Genomic DNA, 21,122 nt, shown 5'->3' with positions numbered 1-21,122 from the left:
CCTGACGGCATCTCCAGCTCCTCTTTTGATTAGCCAGCCTGGCAAAAATGTAATTATTGCAGCATGACACACATGTGACGTCGTGCCAGGCAAGCTAATAAAATGAACAGCTGCAGATGCTGGCAGGTAGGAGACAGTTCTCTTGGGCTTCTGTCTACCAGCCACAAATGACTGATATTTCCACTGGTCTGGATTCTGTGAATCAATTTGCACCAGCTCTAATGTCCAATTTGCTTTTTTTTCAGTTTTTTTCTGTTGCTCCAATACGCACAAATGAAATAAACAAGTGTATAACAAAATATTTGCAATTGCAATAATTTTCTGTGAAAAATACTTCATTTTCTGAAACAATTTAAAGGGTGCCAATACTTTCGACCATAGCTGAACATGGGCATGGAAAAATGTAAAGGGTTTTGGGCTGCAGAAGACAGCAGGATTATAAGGAGAACATTTTCTTTCTAGATGAGTATGTGAAAAGTTGGCAAGTATGTACAGTACAGACCAAAAGTTTGGACACACTTCTCATTTAAAGATTTTTCTGTATTTTCATGACTATGAAAATTGTACTTTCACACTGAAGTCTTCAAAACTATGAATTAACACATGTGGAATTATATACTTAACAAAAAAGTGTGAAACAACTGAAAATATTTCTTATATTCTAGGTTCTTCAAAGTAGCCACCTTTTGCTTTGATGACTGCTTTGCACACTCTTGGCATTCTCTTGATGAGCTTCAAGAGGTAGTTACCGGAAATGGCTTTCACTTCACAGGTGTACCCTGTCAGGTTTAATGAGTAGGATTTCTTGCTTTACAAGTGGGGTTGGGACCATCAGTTGTGTTGTGCAGAAGTCTGGTGGATACACAGCTGATAGTCCTACTGAATAGACTGTTAGAATTTGTATTATGGCAAGAAAAAAAGCAGCTAAGTAAAGAAAAACGAGTGGCCATCATTACTTTAAGAAATGAAGGTCAGTCAGTCCGAAAAATTGGGAAAACTTTGAAAGTGTCCCCAAGTGCAGTAGCAAAAACCATCAAGCGCTACAAAGAAACTAGCTCACATGAGGACCACCCCAGGAAAGGAAGACCAAGAGTCACCTCTGCTTCTGAGGATAAGTTTATCCGAGTCACCAGCCTCAGAAATCGCAGGGTAACAGCAGCTCAGATTAGAGACCAGGTCAATGCCACACAGAGTTCTAGCAGCAGACACATCTCTACAACAACTTTTAAGAGGAGACTTTGTGCAGCAGGCCTTCATGGTAAAATAGCTGCTAGGAAACCACTGCTAAGGACAGGCAACAAGCAGAAGAGACTTGTTTGGGCTAAAGAACACAAGGAATGGACATTAGACCAGTGGAAATCTGTGCTTTGGTCTGATGAGTCCAAATTTGAGATCTTTGGTTCCAACCACCGTGTCTTTGTGCGACGCAGAAAAGGTGAACGGATGGACTCTACATGCCTGGTTCCCACTGTGAAGCATGGAGGAGGAGGTGTGATGGTGTGGGGGTGCTTTGCTGGTGACACTGTTGGGGATTTATTCAAAATTGAAGGCATACTGAACCAGCATGGCTACCACAGCATCTTGCAGCGGCATGCTATTCCATCCGGTTTGCTTTAGTTGGACCATCATTTATTTTTCAACAGGACAATGACCCCAAACACACCTCCAGGCTGTGTAAGGGCTATTTGACCAAGAAGGAGAGTGATGGGATGACCTGGCCTCCACAGTCACCAGACATGAACCCAATCGAGATGGTTTGGGGTGAGCTGGACTGCAGAGTGAAGGCAAAAGGGCCAACAAGTGCTAAGCATCTCTGGGAACTCCTTCAAGATTGTTGGAAGACCATTTCCGGTGACTACCTCTTGAAGCTCATCAAGAGAATGCCAAGAGTGTGCAAAGCAGTCATCAAAGCAAAAGGTGGCTACTTTGAAGAACCTAGAATATAAGAAATATTTTCAGTTGTTTCACACTTTTTTGTTAAGTATATAATTCCACATGTGTTAATTCATAGCTTTGATGCCTTCAGTGTGAATGTACAATTTTCATAGTCATGAAAATACAGAAAAATCTTTAAATGAGAAGGTGTGTCCAAACTTTTGGTCTGTATATGAGAAACTTAAAGGGGAAAAGGGAACTAGGAGGGATAGAAGGACATGCAACCATTTGACATTTTAATTATTGTTTCTTTTTTCTAAGAATTTGTCCAGATCTATTCTTTTTAATTGCATGTGTAAATTGCAAAATTCTAAAATGACATGACTGCAGATACTTAAAAAAAAATTGAAGCAGATACTTAAAAAAAAATGTCACAACTTTATAGAATTAATACTCATGGCAATCAAAGCCAATTCCTGAAATTTTCAAATCCTATTCAGAACTAAACCAAATTTCTAGATGCCGTGATGACTATATATAAAAAATATCACCACTAGGGAAAAGTGGAATAGACCGCTTTACAGAAAAGCCAAAGAAGCATTATAAAAATACAGTTATACCATCGTTATTTGGACAGCACTCACCATGCCTTCATCAGGATCGTAGAAGCGCTGAATGAGTTGAACTGTTGTACTTTTTCCGGCTCCACTGGGTCCAACAAATGCTGTGGTCTCTCCAGATTTAATAATCATGTTTACCTTGTCTAAAATCTGAGCAAATTGTGATATATTGTAGTAGTTATTTTAAGAATAAACAAATGTTATGAATTAATTGGCGCCTCTTATTGTGATGCCATATGTTCTCATACAGAGCCATAAGTAAGAAGCTTGTGTTGTATGAATATGAACCACTGTTAACAAAGAAAATGTATACATTCTTACTGTGATGAATCATTAATGAAGGCTGACAAAAAAAGCTCTTATTCACATTACACTATGGTTGGCGCATTCAAAACTCCAGACGCATCCATAGGACTCCCTTTGCTTTACGGAAGTCAAAAAAGTGTCTTCTTGACCCATGGTAGCCCAATATATGCTAGCATACTTTTCTCTATGTAATAGTGTAGCACTTTACAGAAAGGTATATAATAAAACTATCAGTGATATACCTTTTATTTACAGTCGATAACCTATGGGTGATGTATCTTCACAGTGGGCAGTGAAATAGCATGGGTTGTCAGCACCTGGGCAAGGCAAGTATTATGCCGCTTAACCCAGCAATGATGCTCTGAGTGCCCTATTAAAACAAATAATGTCCCGAGTGCCTTCTTTATAAAATATTAATGCCCCCTTAGTTCTCACTTAAAAAATTACTGATGCCACAAAAGTAATAATGCCACCTTTGTGCTCCACCCTGCTAAAAACTGAAGTTTAACCTCATGTAATCTGAGCAACAGAGATGTCTTCTCCCCTGCAAACAGACTGCTGAATGCAATGACATATTGTGCCACCTACACCTGGACGCCAACATCTTGGCCATAGGTCTACTGCAACCTGTGGCCCACAGGATGGAGAATAGTGGGGCAAGAAGGTAATGGCTACCTGCTCTACCGCAGGATCCAGTCATTATCAGGTCTTGTCAAAAGTGTAGTTCAAAATCGAGCTTGTCTGGAATCAGGAGCAGCTGGTCAAAACTATAAAGCATGTGAACCACCCCGGATCTTTGGCATTAGCTACACCACCACTACTATTTTAAATTTTCAATGTTTCTCTTGTTGAACGAAAATTGACTGGTGGCCCTAAGGCTGCTTTGTTCTTCCCTTACTTGCTTGACTCCAGTAGACGAGAAGTCTTCCTGGTATACATGTATACATTTTCTCCTTGTAAGTAATTATCTCACGCACAAAGGGTAAGACCGGGGTCACACTTGCCAGTGTAATGCAAAAAACTCGTGCAAGTCTCTCACCTCAATGCCCGGCACTGCTGCCGGCTCTCAGGACTGGAGTGTGCATCTGCATGTATTTCTATGCAGCTGAATTCTCCGGTCCTGAGTGCCGGCGGCAGTGCCGGATATTGATGTGAGAGACTGGCGCGAGTTTCTCGCATTGCACTCGCAAGTGTAACCCCGACCTTGTTCAGAATATTCTCAGAATGATAAGTGCTCTTTTTCAATAGTAACTTTTAAATGCAAAACAACTGCACTAGAAATATTGAATGTGACAAGACATCTTACCTTGACTTCTGGTCTAGACGGGTAATGGAAAGAAATGTTATGAAATTCTATTTCTCCCTTGACCTTGTCCAGTTTGTATCCTTCTTCTGACATGCAGTCAATTTGTGGCTGCTGCATAGAACCACACAGAGATGTTACATCATTTGTTTTCCTATAACGGTTTGTGCACACATCAAGCAAATTTCTCTGTAGCAGAAACCAGAGTGTTGGCAGGAAAAACGCTGCTTAAAAAAAAAAGTGCATTTTTGATTTGTTTTTGCATGCATTTTCTACCCAGTCATTTGACTTAATTAAAAACGCAGCAAAAACGCTGAAAGAACTGACCTACTGCAGATTTGGAAAAAAAATTCTATTTTCTCATGCAGATTTTTTGCAGTGCTTTTTTGCTGCATTTTTTTTCCCAGCAGAAAACAAGCTGCATTTTACAGCACCAGCAATTTCAGAAATGTCATGCACGTTTGTTTGTTTTTCTCTCCTGATTATATTTGAGCACTGCGGCTTTTTTCAAATGTGTTCCATATCAATTCTTTCAGAGCTTCCGCAGCATTTTTAAGCCATTCATGAGACAAAAATAAATGCACAGAAAAACACAGAAAAAAGTAACAAATGGATTTTACTGCATTTTTACTAAATAAAAACTAACTCATGTGATCCACCCCCCCAAAAAAAACCTGCAAAATCGCAGCAAAAACGTAGCAAAATCTGCTTTTCTGAAAGCAGTATTTTTACTGCCAAGAAAATAGGTTTTGGCTACAAAATGAAATGCTGCAAAATCACTCCATGTGAACATAGTCAAACGCTTCGATGGTTCAAATCCACAAGGAAAAAAAATTTGGGACTGGCCGCACATCTCCTGACCCAAGCGTGACAGCTTCATATACTTCTATGGTCAGTCGTGCATTGCTGCGTCAGAGGAACCTTCTCTATGACATACTATCTTTATGAGAATTTTAATAATTATTCCGGATTTTCTTTACCCAGATAGAAGTAAACTTACGTTATCAATGGTCTCAAAAATGTTTGTGGCTGCTCCTCGTCCTGATGCAAAGGCCTGCAAGCAAGGCGATGCCTGACCAAGACTCAGGGCACCAACCAACACACCAAAAAACACCTATGACAAAGAAAAAATTTATTAAAACTAACCGGTTCAATATCAGGTTTTTTTTATACAGTATATATAAATCTTTATTACATGTGAATAATACATGCTAATACTGGGAAGTAGCTTATTTTTCTTTCAGCTGCTTGTATGTATTTTTTTCTCGCTTTTGCATGGTTAATTATAATTAATTTGCCCTTTACAGTAAATTAGTGTGAAATTAATTGCTCATATGTACCAATTTTCCTAAATTTGCTGGGAATGTACTCAATCTTTAAATACAGTTCCAGCAAATTCGATCCCTCCTTTGCGGAACCTAAAAAGGAACCGTACTTTCAAAAAAGATTGCATAAATCAATGGTATAGGAAAATATAAGAAACTTTATAATGTATCTTATCAAAGAAATCTGCTTCCTTCCTCACTTCTGTGTCTCCCTTCCACCTTCTGAACGTGTCATCAAATCGACTAGGGATGAGCCGACCCTTGGATGTTCGGGTTCATCGGATTCGACTGAAATTTAGTCCAAAGTTCGGTTTGGTTACCAAACTCTACCCAAACTTGAACCCAAACCCCATAAAAGTTAATGGGGACCTGAACTTTAGTGCTATAAAATAGTCGCAGTAAAGGCTAGGGGGGCTGCAAAAAAGAAAGCAGAGTACCCCCACAGAGTCTCTCTCTCTCTCTATCTGAACTCCGGACACTAAAATGGACTTCCGTGAGAAGTCTCGGTTTGGAGTTCTGCACCGGACAACAGGTGTCTGGTACGAACCCTGAACTTTACAGTTTGGATTCGTTCATCTCCAGTGAGGAGCAAGGAGAAGAAACAGGCAGAGGGAGAAAGACAAAGAACATGATCAGCTTTCTAATAACTCTCTCATCTCACCCCAGAGCTGATTCACATCCTGACCTCTCAGCTATAATTTCCTCCATACTGCTGCAGCTTGTCTGTGTGTGCTAAAAAAAATAATGAAGAAGGGGAATTTATCCATGTATACTGTGCTGTGAATGGGAGAGATCACAGCAGCTCATCTCTTCCTCTCAGTTCACAGCGGATTGCAAATTAGAGATAGAGCATGAAGAGAGGAAAAACTGGTGAAAATGTGTTATTCTTGTGCCCAATATTGAAAAAAAAAGACAAACTATGCAAAAAGAGGTGCATCCCTGCTAAAAATCTATTATTTTTCATTGAACATTCATAGAAAAAAGTATATAAATATATAAAACACCAAAAAGTTAAGTGTAAATTAAAACAGATAAACCAAAGTGCCACAATAATAAGAATGGTCCCAGCCTAAGATTGAAGGGCAGGACACACTTACAGGGCAATACAAAGTACATATCTATATAACATCTATTTAAAAAAAATACCAGATTCCACAGAATTTATAAGGAGCTGGTTATCAAAGATCAAAGACATATGTACATTATTGATTGTAAAAAGATCAGAGGAACAATATACCAAAGAATAAATTAATGGCTGAGTAATACGGCATCCAATGTACATAAGGAGAGACACTATACAATGAAGAAAGGGACTTAGAATAACAGAATAGACCAAATACTGGGTAAAAGATAAAGAAATCCCTGTGAGGGAAGAGATTTTCCCACACGTATCGCCAGAACTCGGCTTCCTCAGGGGGTCATTCCTGTACACACATAAGACAGCTTATTTTGAAAAGCTACTTGAAAGTATGGTCACCCTTTAAACATCCCTACGAAAAACCAGTGCACAAATGTCAACGTCACAAATGATGGGTCTGTCTGATCCAGTAGACGGTCTTAATATTGTAGTCAGGGGCTCTACATATGGTAATTAATTTTCCATTTACTGCAGGAATATTATTTTTGATTTTCTGAAGAAATGACATTTTTCAGGATCTGGTATATGGTTGAAAGGGACTGTATTTTAGGACAATTACATTTTATATAGACCTAATTAAAAAAAGCTCAGAGCTCAGGAGCAGTAAGGCTTGGAATAAAAGAATGAATTTCCTATTTAAATCATCATGTCATTTTCAGGTGCAAAATTCTTCATTAATTAATTTTTCAGTATATCTTCATAGTGCTTTGTGTTTTTGGTACACAGCTAAAAATCTTTATATACTGCACACGTAAACTTTCTGTCTGCAGTCTCCACTAGAGGGAACATGGGAGCTTCAGGAATCCTGTCTTATCATTGGATTTAAAGGGCATCTGTCAGTAGGATCAACCTCCTGAAGTTATCTATATGGGCATGCAGGTCATAGGAAGCTGAATGGAACGATACCTTGATATTGGCAATCCAGTGTATTGTCCCAGAAAAATCTATTGATCCCCGCAAGAATCTGCCTCCAAAACTTAGATTAACTGAAAGGAGAGTTATCAGTGTGAGACAGGTAAATAACACAGATCAGTAGACCTGAACTTTGTCTCATTAGCAAACATGTTAGCAGCTGCAGCTCTGACAGCTCTGCTGTACAGCAACACTGGCTGCCTGTGAGATGGAACCTGAAGCTCTGAGAGGAACCTGCAGATGTGTCAGTTATAATCACTCACAGCTCTGCAGTGAGATCAGGAGAACAGTGAGCGGCCATTACACATTAGTAACGCCCCCTTTCATTTATAATAAGCTCTGGAGGCAGATTCTCAGGAAGATCTATATCCGGCCCATAGATCTTAACAGATCATTTACATATTAAGGAAAAAAAATGGATTTTTCTGGAATGAAATATCAGATCGTAGATATCAAGGTATCATTTTATTAAGCTTCATGTGACCTAAGATAGCTTAGAATTGTTTGTCATACTGATTCCATTTAATATGCTAACATGCAGTTTCCTCCTGAACTCCTCCTCTAAGTGGTATTTTATATCCAGACATCTGGAAAAGATTGAAATTGCATGGCACCAAAACCATAGGTATGTAAAGAGAGCACAGTCTCTCAATAATAAGGAACACCTAACGAGATTGATCCTACAAAGATATGGAGTATTAATCCACAAAAATAAAACAAAACAAAAAACGAGGACCGTCCATTGTGGAAATATGAAGGTAAAAGTATAAATTTTTTATTACAAGTTCCAAACAAGATTAAAAAAATACATTTAAGAAAGGACAAACAATGTATACACCTATATGTAAAGCCAAATAGGTCTGTGGTGAGGACACAAAGAAAATGCATCACCAAGGACAATAATACAGGGTGGGCAATTTATATGGATACACCTAAATAAAATAGGGATGGTTGGTGATAGCTACTTCCTGTTTGTGGACATTAGTATATGGGAGGGGGAAAACTTTTCAAGATGGGTGGTGACCATGGCGGCCATTTTGAAGTTGGATATTTTGGATCCAACTTTATTTTTTCCAATGGGAAGAGGGTCATGTGACACATCAAACTTATTGAGAATTTCATAAGAAAAATAATGGTGTGCTTGGTTTTAACGTAACTTTATTCTTTCATGAGTTATTTACAAGTATATGACCACTTATAAAATGTGTTCAAAGTGCTGCCCATTGTGTTTGATTATAAATGCAACCCTCTTCTCCCATTCTTGACATTCTTGACACACTGATAGCAATTTTTTCCCACTGGAAAAAATTAAGTTGCATCCAAAATGGCCCACTTGAAATGGCCGCCATGGTCACCACCCATCTTGAAAAGTTTTCCCCCTCCCATATACTAATGTGCCACAAACAAGAAGCTGATTTCACCAACCATTCCCATTTTATTTAGGTGTATCCATATAAATGGCCCACCCTGTATATATCAGCCATAATTATGGGGTAGCTCAGGGTTTATTGATAACTATAGAGGTTAGTGCAAATGAGGGACAAGTCCCTAGTCAAAAAGATAGGCAATATTCTAATATGGCCATAGCATGGGCTGCACCTATTTTTTGCTTTATTTGATTTTGGGGGGTTAATACTCCATATCTTTGTAGGATGTATATAAAAAAGCTAATAGAATTTAACATTTATTTATCTATTTTTTTTTATATTTTTAGAGTGGTTAAACAGTTTAAAGAGAATGTGGCATCAGAACATGACCAATTGTTTATTTCAGTGTTTATGTTAGATATTGTTTATGAATTTTTGTTTATTGTCTTTGTCATTTTTTTTTGTTCAGTATATCTATAATTAAGAAAATAAAAAAGAACTGAAATAGTTTTTTCATACTGATCATCGACCTTCAAAGACACAGACACATAGGCCGTGATTCATCAAAGCAAATTTGTCAGAATACTGGCATAAATTGCTCTGAAATGTTACAATTTTTTTTTAAAAATTTAATTTTTCTAACATTTTCTCCCAACTGCATCAAAACGGGCAGAGTTGGGACGTGATGGTGGCGTGATGCCACAGCTTGTCTAATTCATGATGACCTGTTGATTTCCTTACTCCAGAATTCTTACTCTGGCCAAGGACTGGAGTAAGATTTCTAACTTAAAGGGAACCTTTCACCCCCAAAATCAAAGTTGGGCTAAGCCCACCGGCATCAGGGGCTTATCTACAGCATTCTGTAATGCTGTAGATAAGCCCCTGATATATCCTGAAAGATGAGAAAAAGAGGTTAGATTATACTCACCCAGGGGCGGCCCCGGTTCCGTTCTGGTCCGATGGGCGTCGCGGTCCGGTCCGGGGCCTCCCATCTTCTTACGATGACGTCCTCTTCTTGTATTCACGCCGCGGCTCTGGCTCCAGTGTACTTTGTCTGCCCTGTTGAGGGCAGAGCAAAGTACTGCAGTGCGCAGGCACCGGGAAAGGTCAGAGAGGCCGGATACTTTGTTTCAGGGCAGAAAAGGAAGAGGCAAGAGTGATGCAGCCCCAGACCCTTATTACTATCCATTGGAAGTAAAAAAAAAAAAACCCACAGAGACAAAAAAATTAGAGTATAGAGGAAACGGTAGGGATTTTTTAATTGAAGCCTATTAGAAAAGTGATCAGATTATTGAATCAGTTAGATATATAGAATTAAATTCACAATGTTTAGGACAACCCCTTTAAGTCTGAACATAGTAATACTCGTGGATTTAAAGCAAATGCCCTTCATGTGATATGGATGGCTGCTCTAGTTTTCATCTGCAAAATAAATGCATTATTTTATCCTATGTAGCAGTTAGAAATAATTTGGGCTTCATAAATCAATCGTGCATGAGCTGCTATTGCTATAAAACATGCCCTCGTGTGTGCATTATTAATCATCAGCTACTTAGGATTCATCCTTGGGCAAGGTTTAAAAGTTCCTAACTCCAATTACTAAATAAATAATCTGCTTAATATGAGTTAATTATTTGAACAAAGCATTTCCAGAGTGATTTATGTAGCTATGTTCTAAAATGTGACTAGCAGAGGGGTTATGGAATGGCAGCAGAAAAAGTAATTAAATAAAAAAAAGTAATAAAAAAAAAAGCTGGTAAATCCATCCTGCCTTTTCTGTAGCAACAATGCTATGGCAGTCTCTCACCAGCCTTAGTATATCTACCAGCAGTGATGACGTTACATGTGCCGCCATGGCATTGTCATCGGAATGTAACCCAAACTGATGGGAGAACTCTGGAACATCAGCTCTGGGGTTCCAGGGAACTAACACCTGAGTAATATTTCCCTTAAAAAAGAGCAAAAATAGAGGCAACACTCAAAATGGTCCAACTAAAAAAAATGCAGAGTTTTAGTCGTGCACCTAAACGGATGAATAAAAGACCCTATATTATAACTTGGACCCCCCAAGAGCTTCCTCCATGGTTGCACTTTTGTATATCCAGAGGATTTTCTTGGCTACTGCCTGGGCAGGGTTGCATCATTGACTGAGGACTGTGCTATTTTTTATCTACTACAGAAGTTTCAAGATTTTGCAAAGATGTAAAAGAAGAAACCTAGAAATATGGAACAGCAATTAATGGCGTATCCTCAACGCTTCTATTCCCATTTTGCTACCTTTCTTGAGAATAAAAGTTCTGCAGGAAGAATTAACTCTCCGTTCCTTTATGTGCAGGAAATTGCAGCTGGTTCATGGAGAACTCCTGTAGTTTCTGCACAAAAGGATGCAAGACTGCTGCTGATCTTGGGAAAATTAGCACGAGGGGAGGGAGGATTACTAAACTAATGCTAAGATTGGACCAACACCTATAAGGTGTAAACATAACCTATAAGGAGTAAGAATATACTCTTACAACTATATATATGCTTTATATTATTATTACGGTATTTTTTTTAAATCAGTGTAGGCTTCCCTCTGTATAATGCTTTGCCCTGCAACCTCCATCAAGTAAATTATGGGGAGACATCACAATTTTACTGGAATGGTTTCCATAAATTCAATACAGTCCTGGCAAATGCAATGCCATTTACAAATAATAATGGATTACTTACTGGTGGCAATTTTATTTACTACAAAAGAGCAAAAAATTAAGTTTTCACTTTTTCTTCCTATCTGGCAGTAGGCCTATAACATGTCTTCCGGTTATGCCAAGAGTATGTCATAATGTCGCAGAATTTATTAAGTACAAGAGCAAAACAGGATGTTGGGTGCAGAAGTGAAGTCCAGCAATCATGGAGGACCAGAATGGATGCCAGACCAGGGCAGTGTGAATTTCACTTATTTTACTCGCTTATATTCCATCATTAGTGAGATGATACACATGGCCGTAGAGTCTCTCATCCAAAAGAATTGGGTCGATTATTCAAATAACACTCTAATCAGAGTTTGATCTTAGTGTGACCCGATTCTCTCGGATGTGGAGAAGAAAAACAATTCTCCATCTTCTCCATTCTATCAGTCAATAGAAATTATTATCAGATATTATTCGTCTCATTGACTTGTATGACTAGTGCGATCCATTTCTTGAGATCTTTATTTATTTATTTTTTTGTGCCACTTTGTCCACTTTTTTTTAAAAACAATGTATGAAAATTTACCACTATTTAGCTGGTGTACACAAGGCTGAATTTGTTCAGTTTATTTCCGGGTACTTTGCACTAAGACCATGGTATGAAACACTGATCTCCATAAAGTTACAATTTACCTGTAATAGATTTCCCGGTGAATATTCTTCTTCCTCAAGAACCAGCTTAGACCCGTACCAAAATGCCAATGCGTAACAAAGAAATATTATGAACCACAAGTATCCAGTGAAAAATCCCATAATAACGCCTTTCCTTATTCCCCAGCGCTGAGCGTATACAAGATTCTTATCATATCTGTGTAGAGATGAAATTTATAAAAAGTATTATTAAGATCATGAAACCTAATTATAGTTGCAGAGTTTTACGTTTAGGTTACAAAAGGTATATTTGAACTGTACGCGGTCTCTGAAATGTCTATAGATGTTTATTGGATTTAACATTAATGGAGTCTCTGGGAAAAAAGAGGAGTTAACTATATGAAGGATATGTGATAACTTGGGGTCAGGGCCGTTTCTTCAACAGGGCGGGCAGGGCGGCCACACGGGGCGCCGTGGGGCCGGGGGGCGCAGGAGAGGCCTCGGGCCCCGGTGGTCCCCTGCCCGCTGCTGCTGCTGTTTAAGGGCTGTCAGGGGCGCGGATGCCGCGCTCAGTGCTGAGCGCGGGCGCGCCCTGCCCGAACTCAGCTGCAAATCTGACAGCTGAGCGGTCAGATCATCGCCTCGCGTCGCCGCGCCCCCCCCCCCGCACCGCACATAATGGTTGCGGCCACCTCGGCGCCGCCACTCACCTCCGCTCCGCGCTGGATGAACAGCGAGAATGAACAGCCAGGATGAGGCAGCTCGGCCACTCCCACACTGATAGTATTATTTTCGGTGCCGGGGGGGGGGGAGAAATTTCCTACTCTCGCCCTGTGTCATTTTTGGGCTAGAAACTGCCCTGCTTGGGGTTCAACCGTTGTGAGCCGCACCGATCGGCAGAGCAGGGAACTTTTATTCACTTTAGAATGAGGGACATGTTTGACTACCACTACAATGGTTCCGTAAGGGGCCGCATTTTGTAAAGGGGATAAAAGTTCCCCATCGGGGATAGAAATTCTCCTTTCTGCTGAATAAATAAATTAATACTCCCACATCACTCACCTATCCCGCTGTTCCCACAACCCACATTCACACCCCAACAGATTAGAAAATTATCAAATCCAGTGGCTAGACAATAAGTTAGTAACTCCCACAGAGAATGCTGAGGGGCTGATCACAAAGACCCCTTAACGAGACGTAGTGCATATATGCTACAATTTTTTTCACGGAATATATGAGGTTTGGTCTCGCTTTCACATTATCACTCTGAAGTACTTGTAAAAGTTATTGGTGGTCATGTAAAATCAGTACCGCACCAGTCATGTGAGTGCCCAGAACCCCGATTCTTGCGATCGATGAGGGTCCTAGCAGATAGACCCACAGTGATGACACATTTATGAGCTGTCCTGAGGATATATAATAAATGGTGTTTATGTGATAACACTTTTAAGACTACATAGGCGGTGTGTAAGTGGAGATGGTTTGAATTGGTGAAAAACAATGAGTTGTCATCTGGAAACCACTGCAGGAAATTCTCCTTCTTTGGAGATGTTTTTAGAGGAATTTTCCTGAGTATTTTAGGATAGTTTTCTCCTAATGATATTAGCCAGCCTTCTGATTGGATTGTGCCTAGTTTTGAGCAGATTCCATCTGGAGACAATATAAAAAAAGTTACATGAACCTTCTTTTCTGAACCATGCGTGTTACTAAAACCCGAAGCAGAAAAAAATACTCAAAACTCTGAACATACAAACAGCAAAGTGGTTTTACAATAGTTTCAGAGTTTTTAAGGTTGAAAGTTGACTTGAGTCCATCCAGTTCAACCTATAACTTAACATGTAGACCAGAGGAAGACAAAAGCCCAAAGGCACCTTTGCAACAAAATGTTATGGCAGGTAATAGTTGGCAGACCCTTGAACACATTTTACATTGGGGAACGATGATTACAGCTGTTCCTCTGACTATGGACAGGATAAGATCTGCCATACTTACCAACATCAGAGTTGACAATATAAGAATATTTATGCCCCTTCTGATAATCCCACCCAGAAATGAACCCTAACCCACTCAGGAACACACATTGTTGGGCAGACTAAGCACAAATTCTGCCCTTAGGGAAAGCCACAATTTTTGGGGATAATATCTTAATCTGTATCTCCACCTTTGCCTTTTATTTTGGGGCTACTGTAATGAAATGGACAGATGACCATATCATTTATATTTACTCTATAAGGCAATGACTAATCCCTTTTTGGAGGAAGGGTTCCTTTATCAAAGACAAGTGTCCCGCTGTTACATGTTGGGGGGGGGGGCGGAGGAGGAACCTCCCTCCATTATTTCCCTACAAGGGTAAATGTTAAAATGAGTCATAATGAATTATGAAGCACAAACCTGTCAACCTCTTTCAATTCTCCACCAAATGCCGCTACTGTTCTAATTCCAGAAAGGACCTCATCCGCAACCGCTCCGGCTTTAGCATAGGCCATCAATTCTCTGCCTGTTAGTTTTGCAACCGCCTATAATCCAAAGGATAAATTAGGAAAATGGATATACACTTGCTATAAAACCAAGAGCTACCTGAATAATTATCCAAGGTCACATAACAGAAAAGATCTTACCAGGGCCATCAGGGCAGCTCCAATACCAATGAGCGGGCTCACAGCTATAATCACCAATGTCAATTTCCATCCATTAACGAATCCCAGAAGGAAGCCAGCTAAAAATGTTGTAAATCTTTGGATAAATATCCCAACTTGGTCAGCAATGGCATCATTAATTTTGTTGATATCACTGTGGTGGAAAAAAAATTATTACTATCACACATATTATTTTAGGTAAGTGAAATAAGATTGAAAACAGTAAGTATGGAATAGAAGCCGTCATTGCTGAGGAATGATAATGATTCTTTTAGGCCTCGATCACATGTATGATTTTTCCACATAGGAGATAAATGAACTGATAATTCTTATCAGGCTTTGATTAGAGTTTGATCAAAGTGTAGTACAGGTCATCCGATTTTCTTGTATAAGGATAAATTAGAAAAAAAAATTTCCATTCTGGCAGTCCATGAAAATTGGACCACACTTAGATGTCATCTGAGTGTGGTCCAATTTTTTTCAAGGAACCATTGATTTGTATTGATAACTTTGATACGACCCTCAGATAGAAATTGGACATGTCACCACGATTTTCCTTTGCCCCACAGACTATCACAGCTACAAGTGCTATCTGTGAAAGTCATGAATAGCACTCATATGCAAACATCGGACTTATGAATTTATGAATGAGCCTCAAGTGTAGATCCGGCTCGTAGGGGATTTTAGGAAAATGCTCTCTGGGAGAAGAAATGAAAAATAGGTCTCCTCCAGAAGAAAAGACTCTCACTCTAGTACCACCCATAAAACCCAATATTCAACCCTCAGTAGAGCTTTATAACATGACTCATGTTATGAGTCAAAACCAAGAGAATGTGTGGAGAGAACAATGTTTATGTCTCTCATAAATATAGAATAAAGTTTTGCTTGGCTGTTTAAGATACAGCGTGTACTAAGTGGAGGACAGTCTTATTTTTCTTGGAGGAGATCTATTTTGTATGCTTGTTAATAGAGGTGGTAGACCAAAACACAAAGCCAAAATGATGACTCTTTCCACCAGCGGCAGGCACAGGCAGAAGAGGGCTCCTGTACCAGAACAGTATATGGGCCCTTTGCAGTCCATTATCTCATCATAATGTGCAATTCCAACTGCTTTGGAGGTAGTAGTGGCCCTCTTGCCTGTTAGGCCCCTATGAGCCTGCACAGGTTGAAGCAATAATATTTCTGACTTACTTCTCACACTACACGTTTACAAAGTACAGGCAGAAGCTGGGGCCAGGCATATGTTCTTTCCAAGGAAACAGTCCATTATGATTGTCTGGATCTTTTCCATTATACATGTGTCATCAGAAGCCTAAACCCCTGTAATATATCATTCACTACATATAACCACTTACTCTGACATCCTGGTGTTCAACTCTCCAACTGATGTGCAATCAAACCATCCGATCTCCATCCTCATCACTTTACGAAAGTAAAGTTTCCTTATTCTCTGAACCTGTTTGGCAGCTGCTGTTACCCAAAAGCAAATCTGTGATTGAGAATGATGAGAAAAAAAAAACAAATTATTTAGATTTAACCACCTAGGTTTAAAAAGGGAGGCATAAACACCAATGGACCTAATATTTTTAAAAGCTGAGAGTTTGGTATAAGTGTCTCCAGTCTAGGAGACATCTCCTCCAGAACCTGCTCCTGCGATGTCTTCTTCTGTCGCCAAATGCCTCCATATTCATTCTGTGGTAGGCGTTGGTGATAAAAGAGACAGTAGAACCAGAAGCTCTGGGCGGCACAGACTCTCTCCAGCCATTTAGATTTGGGTGTCTGGGACCCTGAGATGCAAATTGCCTCTTCAGAGAAAAAGAAGACTTAAACTCTACAGCGCCACCTGTTGGAAGTAGCGATCCTACAAGTCACAATCAACCCTTTAACGAGTCGTGCAATATGACTTAGGATAAAAGCCAAATCAGTATCTCAATTAAATTTCCCAGAAGAGCATTGCACGGCGAATAAGCCTCCTTACCTTGACAAGCCAGAGCTGGTATGTCACTCTCCACAAGGAGAAACCTTACCCCTGGGACCCTGAGAGGCATCTGATAGTATGGGTGTCTGTGCTGTCCAGCTGCAGTTACCAGTTACTGCTTTTGTCAATTGGGGAGCACCACACCCTACTTAAGCTCCCAGTTTACTTTTGGAAGCTGCAAGATACAGCCTTTTGCTTCTCTGGTTCAGTCCTTTCTGTTTTGCTCCTTGTATCATTGTTCTTTGTTTTGTCTTTGGCTTGTGTTTCTGACTCTTCTTACGGATTCTGCTTTGTACCTCTCCTGCCCTCTTAGGTCTGATCCTGCTACCTGACTCCTCCTGCCAGCCTGCACCACTGAACAGCAGCTTATTCCATGGCCCCAGCCCAAAAACCCACTGTTTAGGCTTAGACGGGGATAAAGGATGAAAGCCAGAACAACCCCTGGTATCTGGTAGGTGGAGTGGTTTTCACTAAACTTGTCCATGGTTAGAGCTACCATGCAACCACAGACAGAACTTCCTAAAACTAGGTATGTCTATTCTGTTTCCAAAGCCTAAAATATATCAGTGCTCAGAGTCCAGGCTATAGCCTACAGTTGGTTGCCTAGCATGGATACAATTGTATAATCTAGCTTAACTTCTTGTAGAGACAGCAAACTGAGACCTTGGAATAATAAGGAATAGAAACATAAAATATGGTTTTGAATGATCATAAATGGGTAAAATTACTAAATGTACCCCTTAGGGTACCTGAAGGCACAGTTGTATAATCACTTAGACATATACTGTATTATATAGTATAGTATGTAATAAAAATCACTGTCTCCTTTGAACACCAATCAACAGCTGGTCATGGCAGCACATGCCTTCAGCATGGTGACCCATTGGCCCCTCATGATCGCGTCGGGGTGGGGGGGCCAATGAACACATGGAACTCTGGACCCCTGGATCACGCACTTTAAAAACACTGTCCGAGATTGACAGTGCCATTTGAGTAGTTAACAGCAGCGGGCAGAGCTCAGCTCCATTTACTGCTGTTAAACGTAGAGGCAAAATTGGAGATGAAAGTGGATATAAAACTCGTGCTGCTGAGAATCCAATATACGATAGTAAACCAGATATGGTATGGATGCACTTTTATTTGTCAACATGTTTCGAGGTGATCATACCTCTTCATCAGAACAAACCACAATGATCACAAAGATAGAGGCAGGCAGTGCAAACTGCCATCATCTGCCAGGAATTGTGCGGGCTCAGCTCCTGAGCCTGAATCAAAGACAGGAACCTGACATATGACATAACAGTGCTTTATATTTTGGGATTATTCTTGTGAAGCGACTGCTCCTAGGAACGCTCGATCGTAATAATCGGCCGGTGTAAATGCACTCATACTAGTTAAACATAGTAATTTATTATTTTTTTCCCCAGGGGTTGAAAACATAATAAAAATCTAATATACTCATAGCTGAGAGTTTGTTACAATTGTATCCACCAATAGCCATCTACGGCTTTACAAAGCAGAAAATGGAGATAGGGCTTTGTGTGTCATACTCAGAATTGGGTTGGCTACACTTTTACACATATGACCCCCTCACTTACTTGCATGTATCCAAGAAAAAGCACAGAACATCCAATGCCTGCGTAGTAACCAGCAAATCTAGTCATTTCTAACTCAATATCCAGCATGCTGTCAGAATATAAAGGAAAAATGTCAGACTTCATGGATAATTATGTGAAATTATACAATGCAAGTAAGCGCCGCACATTAAGATAATTAATAATTGTGATGGTGAAATCTCTTACCCACAGCTTGTTGTCTCATTATCATTTTCAAGGGAGCCATTAATCCACATGATAGTGTTATTTATGCAAGTCTTGTTGGGATTTTGGAGCTCTTGTTGCTCAATATCATACAATATGAACGTGTCAATCATGAGGCCGAAGACTAGTAACATGCACGGCTGAGCAGCACCATGGATGACTGCCGCGAGGCCACCGATGACCATCAACCATTTCTCCGAGCAATTGGAAAACCTAAACTGGAGACATGAAATAAATCAATATACTTTTATATCTGTCTGTCTGTCAGTACATCTTTATGGTGGATTCACAATTGTCTAATTGTCCACCACAGATCTGATTGCAGAAATTCAGATTTTGTTTTTAAAAAGTACTGAAAATTTCAGTTTTTGAATTGCATGGGGTGAACTTTTCCCCGAAAAAATACACAAGTCAATCACAATCTGAAAAAAAATGTTATAGGCAGATTTACTGCTGTTAAATCTGTAACATAAAAATACATCATGTGTCATGCCAACTTATAAGTGTATTTTAGAAATTTGATTTTGTTTTTTAAATAAATATGAGTCATGAGCGATTATACTCGTTGCTCGGGTTATCCTGAGCACGCTCGAGTGACCTCCAAGTATTTATGACTGCTAGGAGATTTAGTTTTCATCACCTCAGCTGAATGATTTACAGCTATTAACCAGGCTGAGTACATGTGGGGGTTGCCTGGTTGCTAGGGAATCCCCACATGTAATCAAGCTGGCTAATAGCTGTAAATCATTCAGCTGCTGTGATGAAAATTAAATCTCCGAGCAGTCATAAATACTCAGAGAACACCCGAGCGTGCTTGGGAAAACCTGAGCAACTGGTATACTCGCTTATCACTAATAAATATCTTATTTCTGTCTCCAAATTGCAACATAAGAGTGGTGTATGCAGACATCTCCACTATTTAAGCATGATAAGGCATTAATTAAAGAGATTGTCCGGGACTTTAACGTTGATGGCCTATCCTTAGGATAGGTCATCAATGCATAATCATGGCACCCCACCGATTAGCTGCTCCTGGTAGCAGAAACGGCCGTAACTGCTTAGTTGCAGAGATGCACAGATCTGTTGCTTCGACAGTTGGCGCAGCAGATACTACAAGTCCGCCACCTATGCAAATAAATAGGGGGGGGATGTGCAGTACCCAGCTACGGACACTATTCCAATGACCGATCTGTACAACTGAGCAGTTCTGTCCGACACCGGGAACAGCTGATCAACCAGGTGACGACTTATCCTAAGCACAAAGTCCTGGACAATCTCTTTAATATTTGGGCACTGAATAACAGTATTGTACAAGAACTGTATGGACAGCCCAATTTCCCAAAAAACTGACCCTGGAGGGAAGAGGAGCATCATATAGGTATTCACAGAAGACCTTAGGTAGGGTTCCTGTGTCATGCTCTGTTCCCTCTATTCTTTCACTAGGTAAAACAAGATGTTTCTTTATTACATGTATTTTAATTGTTCCCCTCTAAAGACTTGCTTTCTGCTTTACTATCTATATATACAACTAAGCTACAAATGAGCTAAAAGGATGGTACATTTAGTATTTAAAGGGAATCTCTTACGAGGGTTATGCTACTCTATCTGAGAGCAGCATGTTGTAGGCGTGTGGACCCTCATTCCAGAGATGTATCACTTTCTTTACAGGTTTCTGTAGTTTTGGTGAAACACTGCTTTATCTACTGCATATGTAGCAGTTCTCTGAATGCTGTGCTCTGTATAACCCCACCCACATCACTGATTGGCAGCTTTGTATGTACACTGTGCATAGGCAAAAAACTGCCAATCAGTTGACTAACTGGCTGCAGGCCAAGTAGTCCTCTAGCGATAATCTCCTGCTGTTAACACAACAATTGTATAAAAAACTACACTAAGTAGACCAATAAGTGATTCATCGCTAGAATCCAGGGTCTTAGACCTTACATTATGTTGCTATCAAATTAGACCAACAAAAGGAAAAGGGAGACATGAAAAATATCTGCAAAGGTATAAATATACTTTATTGATATATATTAACATACAAAGGTTAGCATATAATGGAAGGTCTCTATGAAAAAAAATGGGAATAGGCAAACATTAAGATTCAAAAAGTCTACCATGAGACAAAACTAAATGGACTGATGACAATATGCAGACATATACATCCACAATAAATTAAGTAAAGGTAAAAAGTCATAGTAGAAGCATTAAGTATCTACTAAGTATGAAACTATGCATAAAATATCCAGGAAAAGTGGAGTGGCGCGTACAATATTCTAATGTAAAGAGTCCATAGGATATAAGTAGATAAAGCTATACATTGCAACCAAAGAGAACGGGGAGATCGCTGAACTGAATAGGATCATGATAATAATCCCTATAGTAAAGCAGAATAATAGAATAATATGTAAAGCTGTATAATAGATGTAAGTCCCACCCCACTAAAGCACGTTTCACCCTTTCGTCATCAGGGGACTGCTAAGATAGGTAGCAAAAACCTGATGATAGATTCCCTTTCA

At 39.7% G+C, this 21,122-nt stretch overlaps 1 protein-coding gene across 1 annotated transcript in view; it reads right to left on the bottom strand.

The window, feature by feature from the left end:
• LOC143786297 (bile salt export pump-like) overlaps window positions 1-21,122 on the bottom strand; it is a 77,149-nt gene that overhangs the window by 41,372 nt on the left and 14,655 nt on the right. Inside the window, exons 6-14 of the mRNA XM_077275567.1 lie at window positions 18,586-18,821; window positions 18,382-18,469; window positions 16,161-16,294; window positions 14,788-14,959; window positions 14,561-14,685; window positions 12,212-12,386; window positions 5,105-5,218; window positions 4,108-4,218; window positions 2,520-2,645 (exon numbers count right to left, since the gene is read on the bottom strand). Coding sequence (XP_077131682.1) covers window positions 2,520-2,645; window positions 4,108-4,218; window positions 5,105-5,218; window positions 12,212-12,386; window positions 14,561-14,685; window positions 14,788-14,959; window positions 16,161-16,294; window positions 18,382-18,469; window positions 18,586-18,821 — 1,281 coding nt within the window. The remainder of the gene's footprint in view (window positions 1-2,519; window positions 2,646-4,107; window positions 4,219-5,104; window positions 5,219-12,211; window positions 12,387-14,560; window positions 14,686-14,787; window positions 14,960-16,160; window positions 16,295-18,381; window positions 18,470-18,585; window positions 18,822-21,122) is intronic.

This window comes from Ranitomeya variabilis, chromosome 7 (genome assembly GCF_051348905.1).
Source record: "Ranitomeya variabilis isolate aRanVar5 chromosome 7, aRanVar5.hap1, whole genome shotgun sequence".
Classification (NCBI taxonomy): Eukaryota; Metazoa; Chordata; class Amphibia; order Anura; family Dendrobatidae; genus Ranitomeya; species Ranitomeya variabilis.
This window is presented reverse-complemented; position numbering and strand designations above follow the sequence as displayed.